The 24,676-nt window shown below is 40.2% G+C and overlaps 2 protein-coding genes across 2 annotated transcripts; both read right to left on the reverse strand.

Moving 5' to 3' along the window:
• Window positions 1-6: 6 nt before the first annotated feature.
• On the reverse strand, window positions 7-13,186 carry LOC101155886 (NLR family CARD domain-containing protein 3). Its single transcript, XM_023966077.1, has 11 exons — window positions 12,904-13,186; window positions 12,435-12,559; window positions 12,212-12,331; window positions 9,922-10,041; window positions 7,631-9,541; window positions 7,478-7,519; window positions 6,187-6,351; window positions 4,038-4,214; window positions 2,056-2,229; window positions 1,085-1,258; window positions 7-865 (listed from the first exon to the last, which is right to left on the reverse strand). Exons 2-11 carry the CDS (start codon window positions 12,557-12,559, stop codon window positions 856-858), a joined length of 3,018 nt encoding a protein of 1,005 aa, XP_023821845.1. The 5' UTR covers window positions 12,904-13,186; the 3' UTR covers window positions 7-855.
• Window positions 13,187-17,556: 4,370 nt separating this feature from the next.
• LOC101156361 (alpha-tectorin-like) lies at window positions 17,557-23,916 on the reverse strand. Its single transcript, XM_011487275.3, has 19 exons — window positions 23,796-23,916; window positions 23,170-23,255; window positions 22,513-22,598; window positions 22,052-22,279; window positions 21,883-21,948; window positions 21,706-21,738; window positions 21,511-21,610; window positions 21,286-21,412; window positions 20,750-20,987; window positions 20,481-20,637; window positions 20,315-20,393; window positions 20,150-20,212; window positions 19,842-20,041; window positions 19,636-19,770; window positions 19,371-19,555; window positions 19,150-19,289; window positions 18,775-19,020; window positions 18,513-18,675; window positions 17,557-18,386 (listed from the first exon to the last, which is right to left on the reverse strand). The coding sequence occupies exons 2-19, from the start codon at window positions 23,213-23,215 to the stop codon at window positions 18,297-18,299; spliced, it is 2,382 nt and encodes a 793-aa protein (XP_011485577.1). The 5' UTR covers window positions 23,216-23,255; window positions 23,796-23,916; the 3' UTR covers window positions 17,557-18,296.
• Between the last annotated feature and the right edge of the window lie 760 nt (window positions 23,917-24,676).

A 24,676-nucleotide genomic window follows, 5' to 3' on the forward strand; every position in this document is an offset into this window, starting at 1 on the left:
ATTAAATACCAGGCAGTGAGAAATTTTTTTTATTTTATTATCAAATCTCAGTCTCAGTCAAGTCAACTTATTGTAGATTCAGAGACTTCACCCAATTATGCAATATGTTACTGGAAAACAGAATTAAATCAGATATTAAGAAACATCCATCCAATAATTTTCCAAACCCACTAGATCTTTTTCAGGACCCTTAAGGCTGCTGGAGCCAATCCTGCTGGGAGAAGGCGGGGTTCCCGCTGCGTAGGATGCTCATTTGTCTCATATACCCACACACTCACGTTCACACCTAGGAATGATTTAGAGTCTTAAATTAACCAATAAAAGGATGTTTTTGGACAGTGGGAGGAAACCAGAGTGTCTGGAGAAAACCCACAGATGCACAAGGAGAACACAAGTAAACAAACATTACAATTTTAAAGGGAAAACATAAGTTTCAGCGGGATAGTTGTTTAAAAACAAAAATTCAAACACATAATCTCAAATATTCAGCCGTTTTCACAATAAAAGCAACAACATCTCCTCTTAAAACTGTTAAAAAAGGTTTTTATTAATTTTCTAACTAATGGTGAAACATTTTTTACACTTTTTGCAAAAATACTATGAAGCATAAACAGAAAAACATATTTAGTAGAGAATTTTTTCAAGGACAATTTCACTGTAGCTGCAGTTTTCTGACAACACATCATAAGGATCTCAGGGAAGAACAGATCATAAAAATATAATATAAAGTATTTAAAAATTCTGCAGACTAAAGTCAGATCACAAGAGGATTTTCTTCCTCCATCACTTTTTCTTGTCTGTAAGGTAAGTTGAGGGTTTCAAACAGGAAGCTCGACGTTTTCTTCAAGATTCTGTTTACTTCCATCTGCAAGGAAAAAAAGAAAGCAGTCAGAGATGGATCAACGAGATCAGATGTTCACACAATGGGACAAAAATCGTTCTGAGATTCTGGGATCTTCATGGACAAGGTCCATTAGTTCTTCCCTGAGGCTGCAGGTTTACACGTAAACTGGATTTTTCCTGTAAACTTTCAGGATTCAGATCACAGATGAAAGCAGCTGGATTTACTGCACTCTTCACTTACGTCAGAGTCTCCAGTTTGCAGTCGGGACTCTTCATCAGATGAAGAAGCTGCTGAACGTCTTCCTCCTGCAGGTGATTTAGCTTCAGGTCCAGTTCCATCAAGTGGGAGGGGTTAGCCTTCAGAGCTGAGACCAGAGCATCACAGCTGACCTGGGACAGGCGGCAGTTCTCCAGCCTGAGTGCAAACAGAAACAGACGGTTGTGTTCAGCCTCTACAGTCATTTTTCTAAACATCAACAACATTCAGTTCCTGTTCCTGTCAGAAAACATAAAAAATGTGCTGATAAAAGACACATTTTGACCTGGTTATGGTTCTAAGCTGTGATATCAAGCTGATTTGAACAGGAACAAAAAACGTGGGAAAGAATCCAGAAGAATCCGAAAGCTCAACCATGGCAATAGTGGAAATGCAAAACTTTTATCTCAATATTCTTTACCTCTGCTGCTCCAAAGTGTTTGCATGAAAAGAGGATCTCTCTAGTTTGACTTTCCTGGTATCCTCCTCAAACAAAAAGCTTCAGTCATTTGTGAGTATTGTTGGGAAGTTGTGCACTCCTCATCAGATGGGCAAAACAGACACAACTTACAATTACCTCACAAATACCTCCTGATACACCTACACGCATGATAGTGGTACGTTCCATTTTCATGACGTCCCTTTAGGTGGTTGTATAAGCCTCAACAGAAATGCAAGACACACCTGTGCTCCCCTTAAGGTGCGGCTGCTCATCCCTACCACCCAAAGACTTGTAGCACCTGAACGGGTCCCCCCCCCATATGGGTGCCATTCACAAAGGCTTAAATTACATTGGATGCACTGATTTACACCTACTCCTCAGTTTTTTTACACATTCTGCCATAATGCATAAATTCACACAAAGGACTGGGTGTGAATCTATTTCATTTATTTTGTGCAACTTGTTTTTCTGCACGCAAACCTTTTTGTAATCATACCCGTGAAAGTGCACTGACCTCAAAGTCCTCAGTCTGCAGCGAGGACTCTCCAGAAAACCACACAGATGAAGAACTCCTGCATCCTGGAGGTCGTTCCAGCTCAAGACCAGTTCTGTCAGAGAGGACGGGTTCGACTTCAGAGCTGAGCCCAGAGCAGCACAGCTGATCTCTGACAGACTGCAGCTCCATAACCTGAATCCAGAATAAACATTTGAAAATGTAGAGAATTCCTTCCATTTTTTTTCAGGAGTTTAAAGTAAAAACACTTAGAAAAGTTGCATCGAGGGGTCTGATGCTACTTTATAATTCCATCTCTGCTTTTTCCTTTTCAGTTAATTTGATTGCGTCTCAGATACTAATTAAACTGCCGTTGACTTTTTGAGATGTAAAAATATCTAATTTAATAAGATGTAGACATCTGGTGTGACGGTTTCAGAGTCGACACTTGAAAGCAGCATTTCTCTTCTACTATTACGATCACAATGAACTTAGCAGAACTCCGTGCAGCATCAAACAGACAGGTTAGATCCGGATTGGGGTTCATTGACTCAAGGACTGTGAAGGCTCATGTGAACTCTGGTGAAGATCAAACGGCTGAACCGTGGTCCCACAGTAAGGACGTGTTGACTGTTCAGTACGCTTCAGCCTTCATACCAGATGTGATTTGACTTCTTTTGCTTTTACTTTCCCTCTATAACTTATGATAAACCTTGTATTAGTTTTTCTGAGTGTTTACCAGCACAACACAAACTTGACACTCATGTATTTCAGAAAAATGAGTGGAACCAGCCTTTATCCCATTGATGTTGCTGGTTACTGGCACGAATACAGGGTCGATTTTTTTAGAACAAGCAAGGTGGTAGAGGTGAAAAGATTTACCAGCTGAGATTTTTAAGAAATTTTGCGTGTTTGTACTGAACAGTGAGTTGGTTTGATATGAGTTACACAGAGTAGGTGCAGCTATGACACATAAAGACTATATGGTGGAGATGGTTTTTCAGCTTTGTGGTGACAAGACAAATGCTCCTCAGAGCAACAAGAAGGCCCACAAATGTAGACAAACGCTGCCTTCAAGTGGACAAAACCAGGTAGGACACAGAAAAGTCAGGACTGACGAACAGAAACTGCTTTTTGAAATAAAGTTGGGACCTAACCGTGGATATAAATAATTATGAAAAAAAAAAATGAACAGTTTCCTGCTTTTTTATGTTGAAGGTTGTGTACAGCTTTCTTATTGGCCAAAAGTGAAATATAGTTTTATTTAAGTGATTTGAGTTTACATCCCATTTTGTAAGCAGTTTTAGAAAGAATGTTAAAGGTTTCATTGTTTTTATTTTTTGCAAGATTTTCAACAAAGTGTTTCAACAGTCACACTACAAATGTTAATTTAAAGTAAAAATATCAGGTAATGTGGGATTGTTGTGATTTTCACAGGGAAAAACTAAAAGTGTCAGGAACTGGTGGACCCAAAAAGCAGGAGGTCAGGATTGGTGACAGAAACAAACATTTGATAAGTTTACCAGAACGTGACAAAAACCATGGAGAACCAAAGAAGTTGAAAATGCAGAACAGAGCAGATGACCCAGCACTGACAAACTGAAAACCAGACACTTATATACACTGGGGGTGATTAACTAAATGAAGACAGCTGTGGACAAACAACATTACCTTGGAGTGACTGATAGAGGAACAGCTGAAACCATGACCAAAACCAAGAACACCACTGAAAAACCAAACTAAAGCACAGAATAATGCCAAAAAAACTCTTCTTACTCTAGTTTTTTGTTATTTTTAAAAAATAAATTAGGGTTAGCTGTGTAAATACATTATGGTAACATGACTAGTAACTGTAAAGTCACAAAGGCTAAAAAAAAAGAAATTGCCAAACAGAAAAATACACGCTGAACTCTTAAAAGTCAAAACTAAAGTTATTCTCCATCTATTTGAACAAAATCTTTGTAAAATTCAAGTGTAAAGCAACAATATAGATGAAATCTGACCTTAGAGTCTTAAGTCTGCTGTTTGGACTCCCTAGAAATCCACACAGATGCTTCACGCCTGAATCCTGCAGGTTTTCATTCCAGCTCAGGACCAGTTCTGTCAGGTTGGACGGGTTGGACTTCAACGCTGAGATCAGAACCTCACAGCTGCTCTTTGGCAAACTACATTTCTCCAACCTGCATGCAAAATGAAGATCGTCACATTACAGGTTAACTCTGATGATTTGAATTACAAGTTGATCTTTTAGGGACTTTTACTGTGTGACTTTTATCACTGAAATGATTGGATAGATTTAATTAATAAAAGCAAAAAGTAGAAGAAAAACAATAAAACTAGATCCAGCCCTTTTCCTTTTGAATATACCTTCAAAGAAATTTCCTGCTACTGCTGCAGAGTTGATTTTGTTGAAAAAACTCCTGCTCCTGGCGAGATGATGTGTTCTTTTGCAGTGGATCAGGGAGAAACCTCCCACAGTTACCCAATGGTACAAGGAAATGTTTCAGATTTTTCCAATGGAGCATCTTAGTGCCTCCTTAAGGGGGAATGATGATGATTTTTATCGGATCTGGCAAACACTTCTTAACTATCTTCCTGATGACCTTACTGGTTTGCTACAAAAGGGATGCTCCTCCTTTGTCTTCTCAAGAAACTGGTTAGGAGAGGTGAACAGTTTTGATCAGATAAAACATATGGTGTTAAGTGATGTCCATGTGTACTCCCTATCTTTCTCATTACTACAACTTGTGTAACTGACTGAGTTTACCCTGTGCTGACTTGTTCATTGTTTTGTTATGTAAAAATATAATAAAATACTGTTAAAAAAAAAAAAAGTAGAAGAGCTAAAGTTTCAAGAAAATGGACCAATCATTTCTCTGAGATTTAAAGAATTACAGCATTTTAAATTGATACAAGAATTGCCAAAGGAAATATTGCAATATATCACAGAATCCATTTTTTCGACACCACTTGATGACATCAACAATAGTCCCCGGTCATCTATGTTAGAATGTAGCTACCATACTTCGGTTTTATAACTTTAAAAGAGTCATGCTACAACGAAAAGTCATCATTTATATTTAAATGTAAACTTCTGTGTTTCAGAAGCACAGCGCTACACGCATCACCCTCCCGGCAGAGGTATAGATAGCCTTTGTCCCCACGGCTTCTCCTTAAAAAAGTACTTTCTGACACCACTACAGCTCTAAATGCACCTACAATTAGACCAATAGGGAAGAGCCAGAGGGGTAGGAGACGAATTTGGACATGTCCAACATCCAAGCAGATGCAGAAGTTATTGTAACTGGTGATATTTACCAAGGAAAAAGTTTTTTCACAATTTTGTTCTAGACAGGCCAATGCCACTAAAAACATAACAAAAACAGTAAGTAAATGTAAGTAAATGTTGCTTTAAAATAATGATAAAAAAATGTTTTTTTTGACGAAACGCAATCTGACAACAGGCTACTCTAATTGCGTCTACACAAGATTCTAGAAAATCGTTAAAAAGTTATTTCCATTGTCTGTATATAGGAACTGAAATGGGTGGTCCTTCCCGCCTGATCTTTCAAGCAGGAAGTGCCCACTTGCTCCAAAAAGGCAAAATCCCTTAGACTTCTAAAGAGAAATAATCAGCCAAAACTCAGTCATGATATTTGTCAGAGTAACTGTTCTTGCTCTGATAGCTTTTTTTTTATGTTCTTGATAATCCTCATTTTTGTTCATATTTAGTGGAGGTTATTCAAGCTATAAACTGGCCAATCAGATATTTCAATAAAAAATATGTCATCCAAATTCGGTTCCAAAATTCGATGATCCAAAATCATCGACAGATTTCCTGTAGCTCTCTTTCAACTGGTATGGCCTTCCTATGACTTCACTCCTGATTGGACACAGTGGTTGCCAAATGTTGAGTCACACAGACACTGATCAATCACATCTGTTTCCAACAAGGAGACGACTTTTTGCGAAAAAATGGCGACTTCATTTACGTCATTTGGTTGAAGCCGGAAGTCAGTTTTTCTCTATAGGTGACGTCACACTCACTCCAGTACCCATATATAGTCAATGATTATAACTATTGCCTTTTAGGTTCAGTAAAGAATAGGGGCAAAACAAATATGCTAATCAACTCAATAAAGACCTTCTGACCTTAAAATCTCTAGTTTGCAGTTTGGACTCTCCAGTCCAGCAGACAGAACCTTCACTGCTGACTCCTGCAGCATGGTCCCACTCAGGTCCAACTCTGTCAAAAGGGAGTGCTTGGATTTCAGAGCGGATCCCACGGCTTCACAGTCAGCGTCTGAGAGTTCATATCTGACATGACAAAGAAAAAATTTAAATACTACAAAAGAAAATAGTTAGATGTCACTTTGACCAGTGCTGCAGGTTTATGGGTTGACCGGGCCCGTGGAAGGTCGTGGAAAAGAGTGCCCACATCTTAAAGGGAGTGCAGATGTGCTTTGCAATTCTCTTTAGTGTGTGTGTGAATGTGTGAGTGAATGTGTGTGTGACTGGGTGAATGGGTCTGTGACTGTAAAGCGCTTTGTCCTTGTAGGAAGAAAGGCGCTATATTAGTATACGCCATTTAGACTTTTCCCTTTTTAAGGGGCGTTATTGAAAAGGGAACCTACCATTGTCATGAATGTGGTAAGTGTATTGTGAAGTATTCTCAAGGCTATTGGAAGTTGCACACACTTGAGACATGCGGGTGATGCTGTGGTACTTTGTCCATAGCCACTCTCTAGTACTTAGTAAGATGCAAGTACTGGTCAATTACTGACTCCACACGAATACCGCATGCACAGAGTAGTCATGTGATATTTAAGTGTTCGTAGGACACTTGTAGGACGTCCAAACAAACTAAGCTCTGATTGTCTGATGTCTTAATTTCTAACAGTCTGGCTATGGGCAAGGAGCCTGAAAGTAGCACGCACTTTTCACATAAACATCACTAACTCGCTCCACATGAAGTCTGCAGGATCCGGGGGGATTCAATAATTGAAAAATCTTTATAACATTGCTGCATCTTACCTACTTCACCCTGAGTTACCCTAGTTTGCTATGATGTGTCTCCCACAGCATGCCCATTACAAAAAGCTTGCATAAAGGATTTTGCTCTGCGGTCTCACCAAGTTGTCTGTGACCTTGATATACTGTGCAGGCTACCAGCATGCCCCGGACAGCTTTGCCCCTTTTTCACCCGCAGACATCTAGTATTAACCTGTACGGTCAATTGTGACAGAGGCTTCATGCTTAATAAGCTGTTGATGTTTGCAAGACAAACGGCGGATACATCAACTGAACTCAAAACTTCTTAACTGATATTCTCCAGTGTGATATAATGAAGGATGTCTTAATCTAAAATTATAATGGTCAAAAACAAAGTGTTTGGATCGAAGTATGGACTTAAAAGATGCCTTGAACATCTTTGTCCTCTGACCTGTTCTCATCGTCTTCAGAAGGTTTCAACACATCCCCAAGCCTGAACCAAAACAATAAAGAAATGTCAGACAAAAAGTGCAGTAAATTTTAACAATTGTAACTTAATGTGAATGCTCTGATCCCAATATTTGTGAACCAGTTCTGGACTCACCGAAACCTTCTGCAATTCCTAACGGCTGGAATCAGTCTCCACCGACCCTCAAAGGTTGTGTTGTACTTGTCCAAGTCCAACTCTTCTTGAATCTCCTCTGACATCTGCAGCATGTATGCCAAAGCTGAGCAGTGGATCTCTGAAAGTTCATTCTCTGATCGGTTCTCAGACTTCAGGAACTCTTGGATCTCCTGATGAACTGAGAGGTCCTTCATCTCCATCAGACAGTGGAAGATGTTGATGCTTCTGTCAGGAGACATGTCATTCGCCTTCATTTCCTTCAGGTTGTTGATGATTCTCTGGATAATTTCTGGACTGTTCTCCGTCTGACCCAGCAGACTTCCCAAGAGTCTCTGGTTGGACTCCACTGAGAGACCATGAAGAAAACGAACAAACAGATCCAGGTGACCAGTTTGACTCTGCAGGGATTTCTTCATGATCCTACTAAGAAACTCGTCTAGAGTAGAGATGTTTGTTTGAATCTTCAGGAGATTCTGTATCACCTCTGTCTTGTTGTTGTAACAGTGGATCATGTAAACAGCAGCCAGAAACTCCTGAACACTCAGATGAACAAAGCAGTAGACGGGTTTCTGGAAGATCCCACACTCTCTTCTGAAGATCTTTGTACAAACTCCTGAGTACAAAGAAGCCTCTGTGACATCCAGACCACACTGCTCCAGATCTTCTTGGTAGAACATGATGTTTCCTTTCTCCAGATGTTCAAATGCCAGCCTCCCCAGCTTCAGAAGAACTTCCATGTCAGCCTCTGTCAGCTCCTGTGGATTCTCCTCATGTTCCTGCTGGTATTTGTTCTTCTTCCTCTTTGTCTGGACCATCAGGAAGTGAGAGTACATGTCAGTCAGGGTCTTAGGAAGCTCTTCTAACTGTTTTGCGGTGAACATGTTCTCCAGAACCACAGCAGTGATCCAGCAGAAGATTGGAACTTCACACATGATGAAGAGACTCTTGGAGGCCTTGATGTGGGAGATGATTCTGCTGGACAGATCTTCATCACTGAATCTCTTCCTGAAGTACTCCTCCTTCTGGGAGTCAGTGAAGCCTCGTACTTCTGTTACCCTGGAGACACATGAAGGAGGGATCTGATTGGCTGCTGCAGGTCTGGAAGTGATCCAGACCAGAGCTGAGGGAAGCAGACGTCCCTGGATGAGGTTTGTCAGAAGAACATTGATTGATGACTTCTGAGTGACATCAGACACCACCTGACTGTTGTTGAAGTCCAGAGAAAGTCTGCTTTCATCCAGACCATCAAATATGAAGAGAAGTTTCCAGACAGACAGCTGCTCTGCTGGGATCTTCTGGAAGGTTGGATGGAAACGTTGGATGAGAGTGAGAAGACTGTGCTGCTCATCTCTGATCAAGTTCATCTCCCTGAATGACAGAGGAACCACAGCACTGATGTCTTGGTTCTCCAAGCCCTCGGCCCAGTCCAGAGTGAACTTCTGCACTGAGAAGGTTTTTCCAATTCCAGCGATGCCAATAGTCAGAACCACTCTGATGGATCCATGTTGGTCAGTTAAAGCCTCGAAGATATCTTGGCACCTGATTGGAGCATTGTGGAGCAAGTTGTTCCAGGAGATTGTCTCCAGTTGCCAGACCTCATGTTGGGTATGAACTTCTTCTCTCAGTCCCTCTGTGATGTAGAGCTCAGTGTAGATCCTGTTGAGAGGAGTTCTTCCTCCTGTTTTATTGGTTTCTTCAGTCACATATTCACACCTCTTCCTCACACTGATCTGATGTTCATCTAAAGGTTCTGTGATGTTCCAGCATAAGATGGTGCACTGTCTGCAGAACCTGGATCCACAGCTTTTAGAGACTGGATCCTTCAGGACGTCCCGACCCAAACCACAATGGGACATCGCCTCCTTATCACAACTTTCAGGGATTCTTTTGCTGTGAAGACAATGATAGAAATAGTTCTGTGCAGAACCACAACAGCTACAAATGTGTGGTGTTGTTTGAAGATGTTAGAGTGATCCTCTGTTGGGGACCACTTATTATTTCTAAAGCAGCCAACAAGACAATAAGTGACCAATTGTCAACAAAATCGATGAAGTTTTACATTTTTACTTCTCATTTCAAATTTTGCTAAAAGTCCATACTACTGTTATTTATGTGACACGTTTTACAATGTTCTCTTAAATTGAGATTAACAATTTCTTTCTTTTTCTTACTATTTTTTGGAAAAGAATATGTGTGACTCGTATAATCTTTTTGTAAAACAAAGCTATAAACATTACAATGTTCAGGTTGTTGGCTGAGCTGTCTCTTACTTTGAGTGGGAAGCTCCAGGTTCATGACTGAAATGTGGAACCCAGTTTTTGGACTGATCACTCTTCATGGACCAACAGATGGAGCCTGAAGACTGAACTTTCTGCTTGAGCTGCGGACCTCTGCAAAAACAAACAGATCACAAAAGCTGGACAACTGCAGTCTAGTTTGTTGAAAAAGCAAAGGCAATCATCATAAATTGAGAGTAAAGAGAACATGGATGTAGGAGGTTATGGAAGCTAAATAGGCTTTGAACTACCTGTTCTGAAAGCTCAGCATGACTAAGCGTTTTTAAATGCTAACAAAATCCGCTGGTTGGAGTAATCTGCTGGTTGCAAACTCACTTTTGAAATGAGATAATCAGATCACGGGTCTACATAATAGTCCATTATCTGAGTTACTTTCTACAGGGATTCAAGGAGTATTTATTGCCATTTTCAGTGAGCAGGGCAGTTTCACAAAATTGGAATTTTCTGCGGTGCTCATGTGCGACATAAAACAATTAAGAAAAAACTAAAATAAACAACAGTGAGCAAAAAAAACCAAAAACAAAAAACAAAGGTCAGAGCAATAAATAAAGGTACAATAGTGCAAACTGAGGATGGAGAAGGTGTATTTGGTGGACTGGTGACTGGACATATAAGTGAAAAGTTTAAGGGGGGAGGAGCTAAAAGGTGTTCGTCAGTCTGACTGCAGAGGGAAAGAAACTGTTCTTATGCCTGGAGGTTCTGGTCCTGATGGATAAATTACCAGCAATAGACAACATAAGTGAAGTCTTTCTAAATAATTCCAGACATTAACATTGTCACACTTTTCTCTCAGGCAGGAGGACCAAAGTTGGATAGCCCTGGTGTAATCAGTCGAAGAGTTACAGTGGAGTCAGTTTGTTGTTTAGGTGTCACTGGCGACATCTCCGATATTAAAGGCTTAAACATTCTTAAACTTCAAATCTTTGTAGAAAAATAAATGCAGTTTCATAGAATGGAAAAAAGAATGGAACCATTACAGAAAATTTATTTAAATGTGGCAAACTAAACACAATGTGCTGTAAAAAAGAAAAAAAGGAAGAAGTATTATGGAAGACTGAACAAAAAAAAAATCCGCAAAACAGCGAGACTACTAAAGGTGAACCATGATATAAAAAGGGAACACTAGTCAAAAAACGTCCTCACATCTGTTTTTGTTAAAGATGGTGGCTCCAATGGTCTTAGCATTGGCTTTGCTAAAGCTCAAGTTGATCCGGTGCTCCTACACATCCAGAGGAGCCAGTTGGGGTGGCTCAGGCATCTAGTCTGGATACCGCTCTTGCCCCCACGACCAAGTCCCGGATAAGCGGAAGGAGGTGGATGGACGGACGGATGGGCAAACTGTTGGGATCCCTGTTCTCCCTGGCATTAGTTTTTGTTTTTCCTCCTCTCTGCCTCTGTAGGAACTGGGTGGAGAATCTTCTGTTCTCCGCTGTGCCCCTTAAACTAGTCTCTCCTTTGTCATCAATTGCCACTTCCTTCATCAAGACCCGTACTATTTAAGCTCTGCTCACTCACTGCCAGATTGTTCTTGTTCCTGGAAGCTCTAACCTGCCGACTGGATCTCTGCCGCTGCACCAAGCCTGTTTTATCTTCTTCCTGTTCCAAGCTATCAGCCCTGCTCCACACTACCTGTCCTGTCCCCCCTCTACTCTGAAACATACAGACCCCTTACTAGATCTTGACTCACCAACCTACCTGTTGTCTGCTTCTTTGATCCTCCTGATCAGTTCCTCACAACACAAACTCATTTGTCAGCAAAATAAACCGTGTGGTTGAGATGCATGATAAAAACTAGTGAATAATTGACAGAAAACTGTGAGCCAGGAGGCACAGAGGTGTAGTGGCCTCACAGTGAGAAGGCCATGGTTCAAATCCTGAAAGGGCTCTTTCTGAGAGGTGTTTGCATGATCCGCTTGTGTATGTGTGGGTTTTCTCCAGTCTCCTCCCACAGTGGTACATGTTTATTGGTCCCTTAGGAGTGAGAATATCTGGCCCTTTTATGGACTGGTCAGGGTGTACCCTGTCTTTGCCCTGAAGCAGCTTGGGTAGCTACCCAAGTTGTAGTTGTAATGGAAGACTGATAGAGGAGTGATCGTAAATGATAACGTAATGGAGAAGAGTCAGACTTGTGGGGACTTTGTGTGTTAATAATTACTAAATGAGTAATAATGACCAGAAAAGTCAAAATCAGAAATTCTGATATTCAAACTTAAATTGTTCAAACCGCCCAGAGAATCATCTCAGAGCAGAATCATTCTCTTACTTTGAGTCAGAACGTCCAGGTTCATGACTGAAATGTGGAACCCAGTTTTTGGACTGATCACTTTTCGTGGACTCACAGCTGGATGTCAAAGTCTGGACTCTCTGGAAGACCTGCTGACCTCTGCAAACACAAGCAGATCCTCACAGCCTTGGAGTAACTGCAATGTTTAAAGAAGAGTAAAGCTTGGCCAGTCGACCTCCTCACAGAAGGAGCAGTGTCTTACTTTGAAGCAGAGTCTCCAGGTTCAGTTCTGAAATGTGGAGGTCCATCTTTAGACAGGTCGTTCTTCATCAGCTCCCATCTGAATGTGGACGACTGTGCTTCCTCCTCCTCCTCTGGACTTCTCATCTTTTTCAGAGTCAAACCAGCAGAAAATTTAAAACATGGGTTTTCGGACGAATATGTCAGTACACGCACACACACGCACGCACTCACGCACGCACTCACGCACGCACCCACACACACACTTAGATAGTCAAACATATTGACAAGTACACACCCCGACAATTACACGCACATAAAAAATAATACCCCCCCCCACACACACACACGCAAACACACTCAAATAGTCAAACATATTGACAAATACACACACACTAACAATTATAGACACACACACAGATACAAACACAAACCATACATTCAACCCCGTATAGCAGTCCAGATTGTGGTAAACAGGCAGCTGAACTGACCTTGTTGAGCTTCCAGCAGGTATTCAACTTAGTTTTGTCGTTGTAGACAAAGTGGACTGCTCGTCCTGCTCAAAGACATCATACTTCTTTTTCGGCCTGGAATTTGAATCCTTGATCAACCAAGTAGCAGAAAGTTGCTTAATCCAGAGATCAACGGCCGTCACCACCACGACTGCTGGTAAAGACACAGATGTTTGTAGCTGACAGAATTAACAAATTCTCACCAGATTGTTGGCTGTTTCTCTGAGAAACGGTGTAGTCTCTGTTATAAAATCATAGAAACTGACCTTTGCTTCTTTTTTTTATTTTTATCAAAAAGGGTGTGACAGTTTACACAACAGACACATGAATACTCACATGCTCAGACATAGAAAAAAGATTTCCTTGCATATTTGCCGTCATTCAAAAATTCTAAAGCCTCTTTAGGAAAATGTGGTTCCTTAGGGTGTTCAGAGAAATACATCATTAGTCAGGGCGAAGTAAACGCAGAGCTTAGCTGAGTCAATCCACCTGTCAGTTAAAGAAACAGGTCTTTAGACTGGTTAATGTAAACTCTTACCAGAAATGTGTGTGGGTGTGTTGATGGGAAACGGCTGTCTTTGAAACCCTGGACTCATAAAGTAAAAATAACTCGACACAGATATCAAGTCTTTAATCATATCAACTATACTGTCTTTGGCTCTAAAGAGAAATGAATCACAACAGAGATTCAGTCTATTTATCTATAGACCACTAACCAGGCCAGAAACCTGGGTGTAGTGATGAACACAGAACTGAATTTTTATTTTATTTTTTTTAATTTTATGAAAGTGAGACAACAGAAAAACAAAACAAAACAACACAACAACAAACACTGGAAAAAGCAGGTCTTTCCATCCGTGAAACCTGGGTTCGATTCCGGGCTGCTCCCTATTCCCTTCTCTGCTGCTGTGCCGGTTGGATTGAGAGGGTTGCGTCAGGAAGGGCATCCGGCGTAAAACATTGCCAAGTTAACCATCTCATCCTCGAGGGAGGGTTGTTTCACTGTGGCGACCCCTGATGGGAGAAGCCGAAAGTGAAAGACGAAAATAAAACAAAGAGGAAAGGTGTGTACGTGTGTGTGTGTGATGTAAGGACATCAAGACAGAATTCCCTCCCCAAGCGTGAACTAACCGTCATACATTGTTAACTGTACATATTTAGGGGTACATTATTAGAGAATTATATAGATAGTAAGGAAAGGCTCGAGACATATAACTATGCATTCATTATAGCCTTGATACTGGAAAAATCAACAGCGGTATCCATCCTGAAACCCACACTGTAAATAATCATCTTGTCATTATTTCAAAAATAAATAAATAGATAAAACAAACAAACAAACCAACAAAGTTGAGAGCAATTACCCATAACCATCAGATGCCTGCAAATGAAGTGAATAGAGCATTATAGAGAGAAAAAGGTGAGGACACACGACAGTCACATATTAGATTCTAAGATGAAACTTAATGTTCGTTTAGGAACTCCATGAAGGCTGACCATACAGATAGTGGTTTGGTCGTGTCGGGGAGAGAAGGTAATAAACTGGGTGAAGAAATGTATTCAAGAAATAAATGTTTCCATAAAAATAGGTCTATGGTGTTCTTCAATTTTCAGCTGATGAAAATTGTTTTTTTTAGCTATTGTTACTGCTACAAGAGTGAATTGTTGCATGAACATATATGTCTGGGGTATTTTGAGTGCAAAATGTGCAGATCTCTGAATCAAATCCCATTCTTGACATTTTTTCTCTTGTGTAGTGAATTCTATGGAGGGTTTTGTTTTGTATTAGTTGTAAGTTAGTGTTTTTTGTCATAAAATAGATGTTTTTACATATTTGAGACCAGAACTCAGTGTTACCAGAAATAGAAAGATCATTTTTCCACTTTGTTTTGGGAAGTGATAAAGATTCATCTGAGAATATGATTATTTTATATATTTTACAGAGAAGTCTCCTTTTTGAGGTTATTTTTATTAAATCTGTTACTGCAGGTGGAAGATCTAGATTTATTGTGGTTACAAATATTTTAGTTCTATTGAAGATTTAAGTTGTAGGTATTCTAAAAATTGACTGTTCCTGATGTCATATTCCTGGATAAGATAAGAAAATTGTATTAGACCACTGGAATTAAAAATATGTTTGAGATGTGTAATAATACCCTTAGTAGCCCAGGTTTGTAGATTGATTGTTTTTTTATTGCTTAAAAAAATCTGGATTATTCCAAATAGGTGTAGAATAAGATACAGATAGACTTGAGTTTGTAATTTTATAGAGTTTCCACCACACAGACCTGAATTTTGACAAACGCACTAAGGCAGTCACAGAATCTGCCTTAAAAATATATCAAGGATCAAAGATCTGAGGAGGACCTGGAAAAACTAGTACATGGATTCATCTTTGGTGGATTTGACTACTGTAACAGTGTTTTTACTAAAAAAAAAATCAATAAAAATCCCCACTTATTTAAAAGTCTGTGGCTCAGATTCTCACAAGTACATAAAAAACAATAGATTACGTCAGTCCAGGTCTGAGGTCTTTCCACCGGATGCTTGTTTGGCAGAAGATAGACTTAAAAGTTATGTTACAGATTTATAAAGCTTTAAATGGTTTAGCACTAAATTACAGGATTGACCTCCTGATCCAGTATGAACCAGCCAGACATCTCAGACCTCTGGATCAGAGTACCAAACATATAGAAGCTGGATTCATCTTCTATGCTCCACAGATCTAGATTAGACTTCCAGAAGGCCTTAGATCAACTGAACCACTCTGTATTTAAATCCAGGTTAAAGACCCACCTGTTCTCAGCTGCATTTGATTAGTTGTTTAGTTTACATCTCCACTCTCACTTAAAGACACTTCTTTTAAAAATGTATTTACATTTTAGTTTTATAGTTTACTTCTTTAACAATTCTTTAAAATGTTTGTTTTAATGTTTCATGTAAAGCACTGGATGTTAAAGATTATTATCTTCAGATACTTCATTGACATGGTTGGGATTTCACAAAGACAGAGTGTTTATGACGTAAACGTTAGCGTGTTGTAACGTGAAATTGGTGACAAAAGAAGAGGGAATTTTTAAACCAGTCTGAGCAGATTCCCAACAGAAAAAGTTATGATGGCACGGAAGAACAGAAGCGAATGCTGAGCAGAGACCAGAAGAAGGACCAACAGCTGTTTAATGGCATCAAACAACTGCAACTTATTCAAAATGTGTCAGGAGGGATGTGGGGGACCAACCAAAAGATGACAGACGCAGGAGTACAAGCACTTAGGTTGGGTTGACTGCTGCAGTAACTGAGGGCACTAGGGTAGGCAGGTTGGTGGGATGTCACTCTACACCAGAGGGCGTTGAGGTCGGACAGTGATAGGAGGAAGGAGGCGGGGCAGAGTCCAGAGCTTAGTGTAGGGGCGGGGCGCCGGCTTCAGATGTGGAAGTCCGTTTGATGTTTAGAGTTTGCAACAGTGGAGTCTTTTAGAAAATGTGATTCCTAGAGAGCTTGGTGAAAGAGAACATCCAAAGATCCAATCTCTGAGACTCAAGTTCCAGGATCGATAAGGGAGATTTGTCTGGAACTCACAGGACTTGGCGGCGTACTGGCGGAGATCCCGCGGAGTGAACACAGGCAGGTAATCAGGCTGAAGGTTTGAGATCACAGAACGTGAAAACAGAACGATATACGGGCTGGTAGTAGGGCTGAAAGTACTTCTGTCAGAAGTCAAAACTCTGTCTTCCCCTCTGTCACCAGTGGGAACAATCTCCAGAGTTCTAACCACACTGCATCTCCCAGCAACCCCAGCGCACACTTCCTGGATGCCGCACACCTGACTCATTCACTCAATCATAGCCTACTTAATCACTGCACTGAGCCTCATTCAGCGCAAAGTATTGTTTGTGCCACTCTGCCGTCTTTACCAAGGGTTATATCTGGACCTGATCTTCTGTCTCCTGACTCTGTTTCTGACTGTTTGCCTGCCGCCTGCCCCGACTCTTACCTGGATCCTGACTACACCTGTTTCTCCTTTTATTCTCCAATAATGCCTATTATCACCCCTGCCTGCCTGACCCTGATTTAGCTTTGTGGACTTTTATCTGACCTAATGAACCATAAGTCTCCCTATGGTGTTTTGCCCAAGTATGCATCTGATATGCTAGTTCCTTGTAACCAATCTCAGAGTCTACAAACCTCAGGCAGACGTCCTTTACAGGGTCCAAGGGTCAAAACTAAACATGGCAGCTTTGCAGTGTTTTTTTTTCAAAGATTTGGAACAGTCTCCCAGATTCTGGTTGAAAGGTCGAAATCCTTTTTGTTCAGCAACGCGTTTGAGAACGGGAACCATTGTTTTTGTACATATTAAACTGTATTTGATCTTTAAAATGTTTACTTACAGTATAATCTTAAATTCTTTAATGATTTTGCATTTCATTTATGAATTTTTTTTTATTTCCTTTTGTTATTCTATAAATATTGCAAAACACAGATGTGTTATTATCCTTAAACTTATCTACTCCAATGTCCTTTGGCTTGTTTATGCTTGAATTAAAACCAATAGTCTATTGTCAGAAATAAATAGACAAGAGAAAAACAGCAAGTACAATTTCTTCTTTAATTATTTTACAGAACAGAAGCAGTTTGAATATATATAGTACTAGAAAAATGTGACCCATAAACTTCATTGCACCATGATATTGTTAAATTAAAGAAAAAGTAGAACATTTGAGAGAAAAGAGTTTTATTCAATGTGATTGATTCATCAAGAGTTACCAAAAAGGATGAAGGATGGTGGAAGATCTAACCCAATCCAAGTTTTTGGTTTGTCATCCATTACACCATAGAAACAAAGTTTAAAAGACAATAAGTAAAGGTTAATCTATGCTATCTATGTAATCCCTGCTCCCCTGTTCCAAAGCTGGAACGTGTTATCCCTGATAATTTGGCAAATATCTTCACTGTCTCTTTTTAAAAAACTCTTCAAACCCATTTTTAGGGCCACGCTTTGGACTCTGCTCTGCTGGTGCCTTTTATTTTTGTACTTGCTCCTGCATGTTTCACGGCTTTTGTTTCACTATTGTATTTATTTTTTAACCACCTTTACTTTTAGATTGTTTTAATCATTTAATTGTTGTTTTTAATCGCTTGTAAATGTTACTTTATGCTGCCTTAATGCACTTTGGTCACGTTAAGACGCCATATAAATACATAAACTATAACTAAAACCAATAAATACGAAAACTACCAATCAACTGATATTTGTCAGACAGTCGTTCTTGTCTTTCTGTTTAACTGATTATTTCAGGCATTCAAGTTTTAAATGAGAGACAGATATTTCTCAATTGACATGAAAAAGCGCACAGATAATCTGAAAGAGGTATTTAGGTACTCCAGCCCATGCTCAGGAAGGCTGCATCTCTCTGACGGTATTTGGCTGATCTGCGTCTTCTTTTGCCTTGAGCAGAACAAACCTGGAAGAAAAAGAGCAGAATATTGATCTCCAGACTTTAGAAAAGAGATTATTTAGGTTCATTCTAAACAAAATCTTTCAGATTGTGTTTTTTTTTTATATTCAGCAATGCAAAGTCAAATCATACCGGGATGCAGTTGCCCTCCTGTTTAAGACACAGCTGCAGTTTGCAGTGAAGGTAAAGATCACGAGACTCATCAGTGAATTTGAACATGTTGAAGGAGAAGTAGTTCAGAGTTCCATCGCCATTTCTCTCCACCTGAACTGTCTGGTCATCTATATTTGCACAGCTGCAGGAAAACAAGGCAGAAACGTGTTCAAGGTTCAATGACAAAGATGTTCAGATGTGGTTAAGCACGTCTGAACACGATCAGTTCTGAGCCTCTTACCCATTCTTAATCAGGAAGTATTTCTGAGAGCTGTCAGATGACGGCTGATTGGTTGCCCAGCAGGAGTCGGTTACCGTGGAGATCAAGTTTTCATCAAGCCCACTGCTCTTCAGCTCCACCCAGATCTTTTGGTTAAGCTGCACTTGATAGCTTCGGTCCAACATTTGAGTGCGCATGGAATCAGCAAAGGCTTTCATTGTCACAGTGTGATTCCAGTCTCCAGATACGACAGTCTGAACCACTGGGCTAGAAAGAAAACCAAAAAAGACTTTACGTTTTCTCTCAAACCCATTAAAATTATTTTTGTCATCAGCAGAATTCCACACCTAATGGACAACTATTGTCTAAAAGTCGATGCTTTCAGCCAACACTAACCTGTCTTGGATTCTGAAGGCCACATGGTTGACTTCAGGCTTTTTGTAGAGGCAGGAGAACTCAATGTAAGCTTGGTCCTTTCGAGTGATCTTATCTTTCAGGGTTACGGCATTTGTAAAGATTACTTGACCCTTTTTGGTCTAAAGGATCAAACATTTGTGTGTTAGAAAGAAGCTATTGAAAGTGAAAAACAGCTTTTCTGAAACTTGTGACAAACTCACAGTAACTATTGTCCCACAATTATCGCTGGTGAAGTTAAAGGTCATCAAGTGAGTAGTTTCATCCACTTGACCCTTGCAGGTTTTATCCAGAAGAGTTAAGAGGGAGTAGTCGATGCCTCTTTGCTCCAGAAGACAGCCCACCAGAGTCAGTGAAGCAGAATTGTGCTGGCAGACAGTTGGAGCACCTGAATAACGATGCTGCATGTTACAGTAACATTTTCTACACTCACAAAACCAAGTTCTGTAGATTCCAAAGGCGACATACCAAAACTGCTTGAATTTATGTATGGGGCGGCAAAAATTGCTTTACAGCGACATCCAGTGGCGGTGCTGTTGTCGATCTGACCACAGAACTCATGATCGCTGCAGGTTCTGCCCGGACACATAACTGTAGAACTGGCTGAAGAGAGACACAGGAATGTTACTCCAAGAACATGAGCATCTAGAGCATCTTCAGTAACCAGCTCTTACAGCACTGAGCTGCTGTCTCCCAGTTCTGTATGTTAACTTGTCTCTTCTGGCAGGCTTTGGCGTAGGCCCCCAGGAACTGACACCTGAGACCGTCCACTGCAGGATACTTGCACAAAGTCTCAGTGCAGGCAGCTATGTATGGCTGAGGGTCAACAACAGCGTTACAGGAGGAGAATGGTGAAGATTTCAGGATGTTACACCTGTTCAATGCAGTAAAGAGAAAAACAGAGAAGACATTAAACAGATGGTCATTTATACTTGTTCTTTATCTCTGATGTCACTGAAGATGAATGGAGGAATCTGCTTACTGTTCAATCACAGCAGTGCTGTTGATGGTGTCGTCAGCAGGGTCTACATACTGTTGCTGACAGCTGCAGGTGACAAACAACACACAGTCAGGGCTGTTGTAATATTTCATTAAACAGCAGCAGAGCAGCAATCAGTGAGACTCTGACTCTGTGATCAGATGTTACCTGGAGTCACTGGACAGCCTTGAAGATGAGGAACTGCTGGAGTTTTCACACAGACCCATAAAAGAGTGACCTGCAAGGACTTAAAGTTTGAAAAAATAAATCAGCTGAGAATCTGTTTTGTACAACAATGAATCTGCGTGCTCCTTCTGCTTTTTATGTTGTGTACCATCTATGTAGATCTGAGCTGTGGTTCCATCAAAGAACACAGAAAAAGATGAGCCTCCAGGTGAAAAAACAGCAGTGACTCCAGTCTGGTCCTTGGAGAGACCAACACCATTAAACGTCTGGACTGAACCACTGAGGGTCACAGGTGAGCCTCCCACCTGTTGGACAGCAGACAGATTGAAGGAGGAAACAGTCAGTAAAACTCCTCAATCATCTTCAGAGCAGAGGAGGTGTGGAGGAGATCAACTCATGAGGTTTTAGGCAGCTTACCATGACCATCTGTCCTTGTAGCAGCTGAATGTCATCATCCTCACTGAAGTCCAGAGTGAGACTGTCCACAAAGCTCACATCTCTGCGACGCCGTTCCAGAAAGTTGGCCTTCAGAGTGAATCCAGTAGACTGATCCTGCAGCAGAGTGTACTCACACCGGTCTGACACTGAGTTCAGTTGTCCTCTGAAGTCAATGACGGTGGGACCGGTCACTGTGCAGAGTCCTCTTTTCTTGCAGCTGATGAAGGTTATGAGGAAATAAAGCAAATGCTGTAAGTTCTGCTGAGGTTTAGAGACACTTTGAGCTTCAGTTTGTTCAAAAGTTATTACGTCTATGCAGCTACAGATATACAGCATATTCTGTTTATTTTCTGTCCTTTCTTCTTCCTTCAGTGGCTATTCTCATAAGTTATTGTCTCATAAAACAATGACTTATGAGAATAAATACAAAGACCAAACTGGAAATCTGCAAATGCTGAGTACATCAACCGTTGATCAGTGTCTGGACACTAAATGATATCATTTCAGAAATGTACCTCCCGCGGCCGTTGCAGTAGGTGCCGTCACCGCAGGTGGTACTTGTTCCCACTGCACTCAAGCTGCAAGAGTCAGTGCTGCAGGTCTCAGGTGTATACTGTGTGGTATTCAGTCTCACTCCATAACCTGCAGAGTTGAGAAAGTTCCCACAAACATGAAACTAGTCAGACCACAAAGATGCAAATAATACAGTTTCCCAGATGTGACACTTTAAATTGATCAACCTGAGAGTCTGCAACCAGTGATGTCTTTGTAATAGTCGAGCACCGATTCAACAGCAACCACAAAGTCAACTTCTTTATTGTTGACTAAAGTGGAAAAATTCTAGAAAGAAACAAAGAAACAAATGTGTGTTGTGAGAAGAGAAAAACATTTAGTTTAACAAATAAGAAAAAGTGAAAGAAACCAATCGTATTTACCCGAGGATAATCTGTTGACCCTGAACCAGAAACCTTAAATTAAAAGATAAAGAGATACATTTTCAGTAAATGAACCAATTTAATTCATATCTACTTCATACAAAATAGTAGAAAATCAGAAAAGTGGTGTTTCATCCTTATTAAGTTTGCATATTATTATTCCATGTTAATACTCACTGATAGATCAGAGTATTTTACTCCAAGAGCTGTCTGGTTGCCAAACTGATAAATGTTCAGCGTAGTCTGTCAACAGAGAGGAAGCGGAATGACCACCATCTTTTTAGAAAGCAAATTCATTTCAATAAGAAACAAATGTAATGTGTGCGGTTGTAGAGTGATTACTCACCTCTCTCCCCCCGCTGAAGTAACTCAGATATAGATAACATTTTAAATGGCTGGTGAGGGTCTTCAGTTCATTGCGAATCACTGCGTCAAGGCTCGTTATTTGGAAAATCTTATTTGACACGCCCTGCTTAGCCTCATCCATCACAGGCCCTTTAATGCAGTCGTTGCTTTTTGCAGGGTCGTAAAAGTCGTCAAAGCAGAACATGAGGCCCGAACTCGTGAAGTTTATCTGGTAAAACCCAACAGAACATGGTTTTATTTTAAACTGACGGATTCTGTACAGAGAGACATCACTCTGCACTCTAATGCACCAAAAAATAGAAGGTGGAGCAATTGGTTTACGTTGAAGCAAGAGTTTTACCATAAACACAGTAAGAAAATTCCTGTTACTAATAAATGTAGATATAATATATATTCACATGGACAACATTCAAAAAGATCTTCAGAGTTAGTCTTACTTACATAAACGTTGTTGTATGTCTTTGCGTAGAATCTGATGGGACAGCTGGCGATGTTGAGATTTTTAGAGTAAGTGCTGCTCACTACACCTGCACACACACACACACACACACACACACACGCACACACACACACACACACACCCAAAGAAAAGAGTGATCTTAGCTTCAATGAGCAGAAGGTAGATATTGATGAAATGTGTTGCAACATCCAATGGCAGTTGTCATGACAACAACTCATCTCACACCTTATCACCATCTTAGACACCTCGGAATAAAAACATCCAACAGTTTCAACAAACGCGACGAGTAAAGGGTCAGCGCTGATTGAAAAGGCAGGCATACATCTTTGACATAATCTGGTAAACATTCTGTTAAGATCTTAAATAAGCAGTCCTTAAAAAAGATCATATCATTGTTTCAGTGTTCAAGTTACATCTAAATGCAGAAGGATTTAGGTTTTCAATAAATAAATAGATAAATAAATTATCATATGTGAAATGTAGCCAAAGGACTGAGTACTTTGCTCCCTCTGGGTTAGTGTCAAGTTTGCGCATATTGCACCAATGAAAATGAGTTATACATGAATATACATGACCGAAAAATTCATATGTGGAAAATGTGCAAACTGTCCGAAGTGGCTGTGTGACACGCCCTTCACCTGTAAGTGTAGCAAGAGCAAGCAGATGCAACAGGAGGCGGAGCATGTTGGAGGTGTGGACCAATCACTCTACAGGAGGATGGACTCTGAAGAGCAGACAAAGTAAAGAGGAGAAAGTGTCAGAGCGGAACATTCATTCTGACGAAAATGTTCCAACCAACCGGTTCACATAAAAACTCAGAGGGAACTTTCCAGATCACACCTGAGATATGAAATTCAACCTCAATGCTCATAAATAGAAAAACATGACAAAAGAATTCGATATTTAAGACATCAAGGTACCGTTGAGTTTTAAAAAGAAGTTGTTCATCTGTGCTGGACCAGGAGGATAATTTTGTTTAAAATTACACTTCATGTGTCCTTTTTTAGTTATTGATTTTTTTAAAGAGAAATCCAAGTTAAGTGATCTCTGTTTATTTATAAAAAACAAATGTTTTGTAACAGCTAAAAAAGTCGATTGACGTGAGTCAAAGGAACTGATGACTATTAGTGCCTTAATGCTCCAAAACACATCAACAAAAAGAGCAATCATCTTAAAAATGCTAATTATTTTAGAAGAATAAATCCCTAAAACTACTGAGTGCAAAGAAATGCAAAGTGAGCTTCTAGTGGAAAGCGTTTCTTACCTCTACAGTTATCCTGGAAGTGGCTCTGATGAACTTCAGACGAGTCTGTTGGTATCTGTTCAGCACTGGATGTGATTTAAAGAGGTTTGGTGGAGGCGGAGCTATCTGGAAAACCACTCCCTATTCTGTTTTATGCCACAATGATGTTACTCCATCCAACGGCAGTTTGGATGTCAAGCTGGGCAGATGTACCAAAGGCTTCAACAAGTACATCCAGCCTCACAAGTGAGCCCCGCCCACATGCCAGGAGGAAAACTGGGTTGGGTGTGGTGCAAACGAGAATGTTTACCTCACCGGTAATTGTTTTTCCTAAACTTTTACCAGGATGTGAGTCATTGTTTCACAATGAACGCTTGTAAAGTTCTGCATTATTGATTATAATAAAGCAAGTATGTCAAACTATTTCCTGTCCCTGCCATCAATCAAAATGACACTTCCTTATTTGTTTTCCACCTTGATTTCTTGTAAACAGTCGTTTGCTTTACTGCATTCAAGCTTGCTTGGTGTCTGCGACCTCTTTCAACTGAGCATAATCCTAAAAGGTTTGACTGCAACAAACAGAAAATTCTTCAAGTTTGATTGGTCAGAGGCATTGTAACCTGCTCCATGCAGAAGATTCTAGAAGTAGAAGATCCTACTCACGGTTGTAAACCTTCACATATTGAAGAGCATCATAGAGGTGTTGGACTGAATGGACCAGATTAGAAAACCCTTATAGTCATTATACACAGTTGGATTTTTGAAAAAAGCACTTCAAAAGGGCATTCTGCAGTATATAAATAATGTACACAGACAAATAAGACTGATAAAACATAATAGTCAGATGAATAAACCTGAGTTCAACTGGTGGCAGCTCTGGGAAAGAAACTGTCCCAGAGTCT

This window comes from Oryzias latipes, chromosome 18 (genome assembly GCF_002234675.1).
Source record: "Oryzias latipes chromosome 18, ASM223467v1".
Lineage (NCBI taxonomy): Eukaryota > Metazoa > Chordata > Actinopteri > Beloniformes > Adrianichthyidae > Oryzias > Oryzias latipes.

What these genes read in the sequence shown, in the direction of transcription:
- LOC101155886 (XM_023966077.1), bottom strand. Translation starts at nt 12,559, where the DNA reads ATGAGAAGTCCAGAGGAGGAGGAGGAAGCACAGTCGTCCACATTCAGA. An exon ending in AGGAATTGCAGAAGGTTTCG is followed by an intron (nt 7,520 to 7,630) that starts GTGAGTCCAGAA and finishes GTTTTGGTTCAG; the next exon opens with GCTTGGGGATGTGTTGAAAC. An exon ending in TGCAGACTGAGGACTTTGAG is followed by an intron (nt 1,259 to 2,055) that starts GTCAGTGCACTT and finishes GTTTGCACTCAG; the next exon opens with GCTGGAGAACTGCCGCCTGT.
- LOC101156361 (XM_011487275.3), bottom strand. Translation starts at nt 23,215, where the DNA reads ATGCTCCGCCTCCTGTTGCATCTGCTTGCTCTTGCTACACTTACAG. An exon ending in ACTTCAGCGGGGGGAGAGAG is followed by an intron (nt 21,949 to 22,051) that starts GTGAGTAATCAC and finishes CTCTGTTGACAG; the next exon opens with ACTACGCTGAACATTTATCA. An exon ending in AGCACTGCTGTGATTGAACA is followed by an intron (nt 20,042 to 20,149) that starts GTAAGCAGATTC and finishes TGCATTGAACAG; the next exon opens with GTGTAACATCCTGAAATCTT.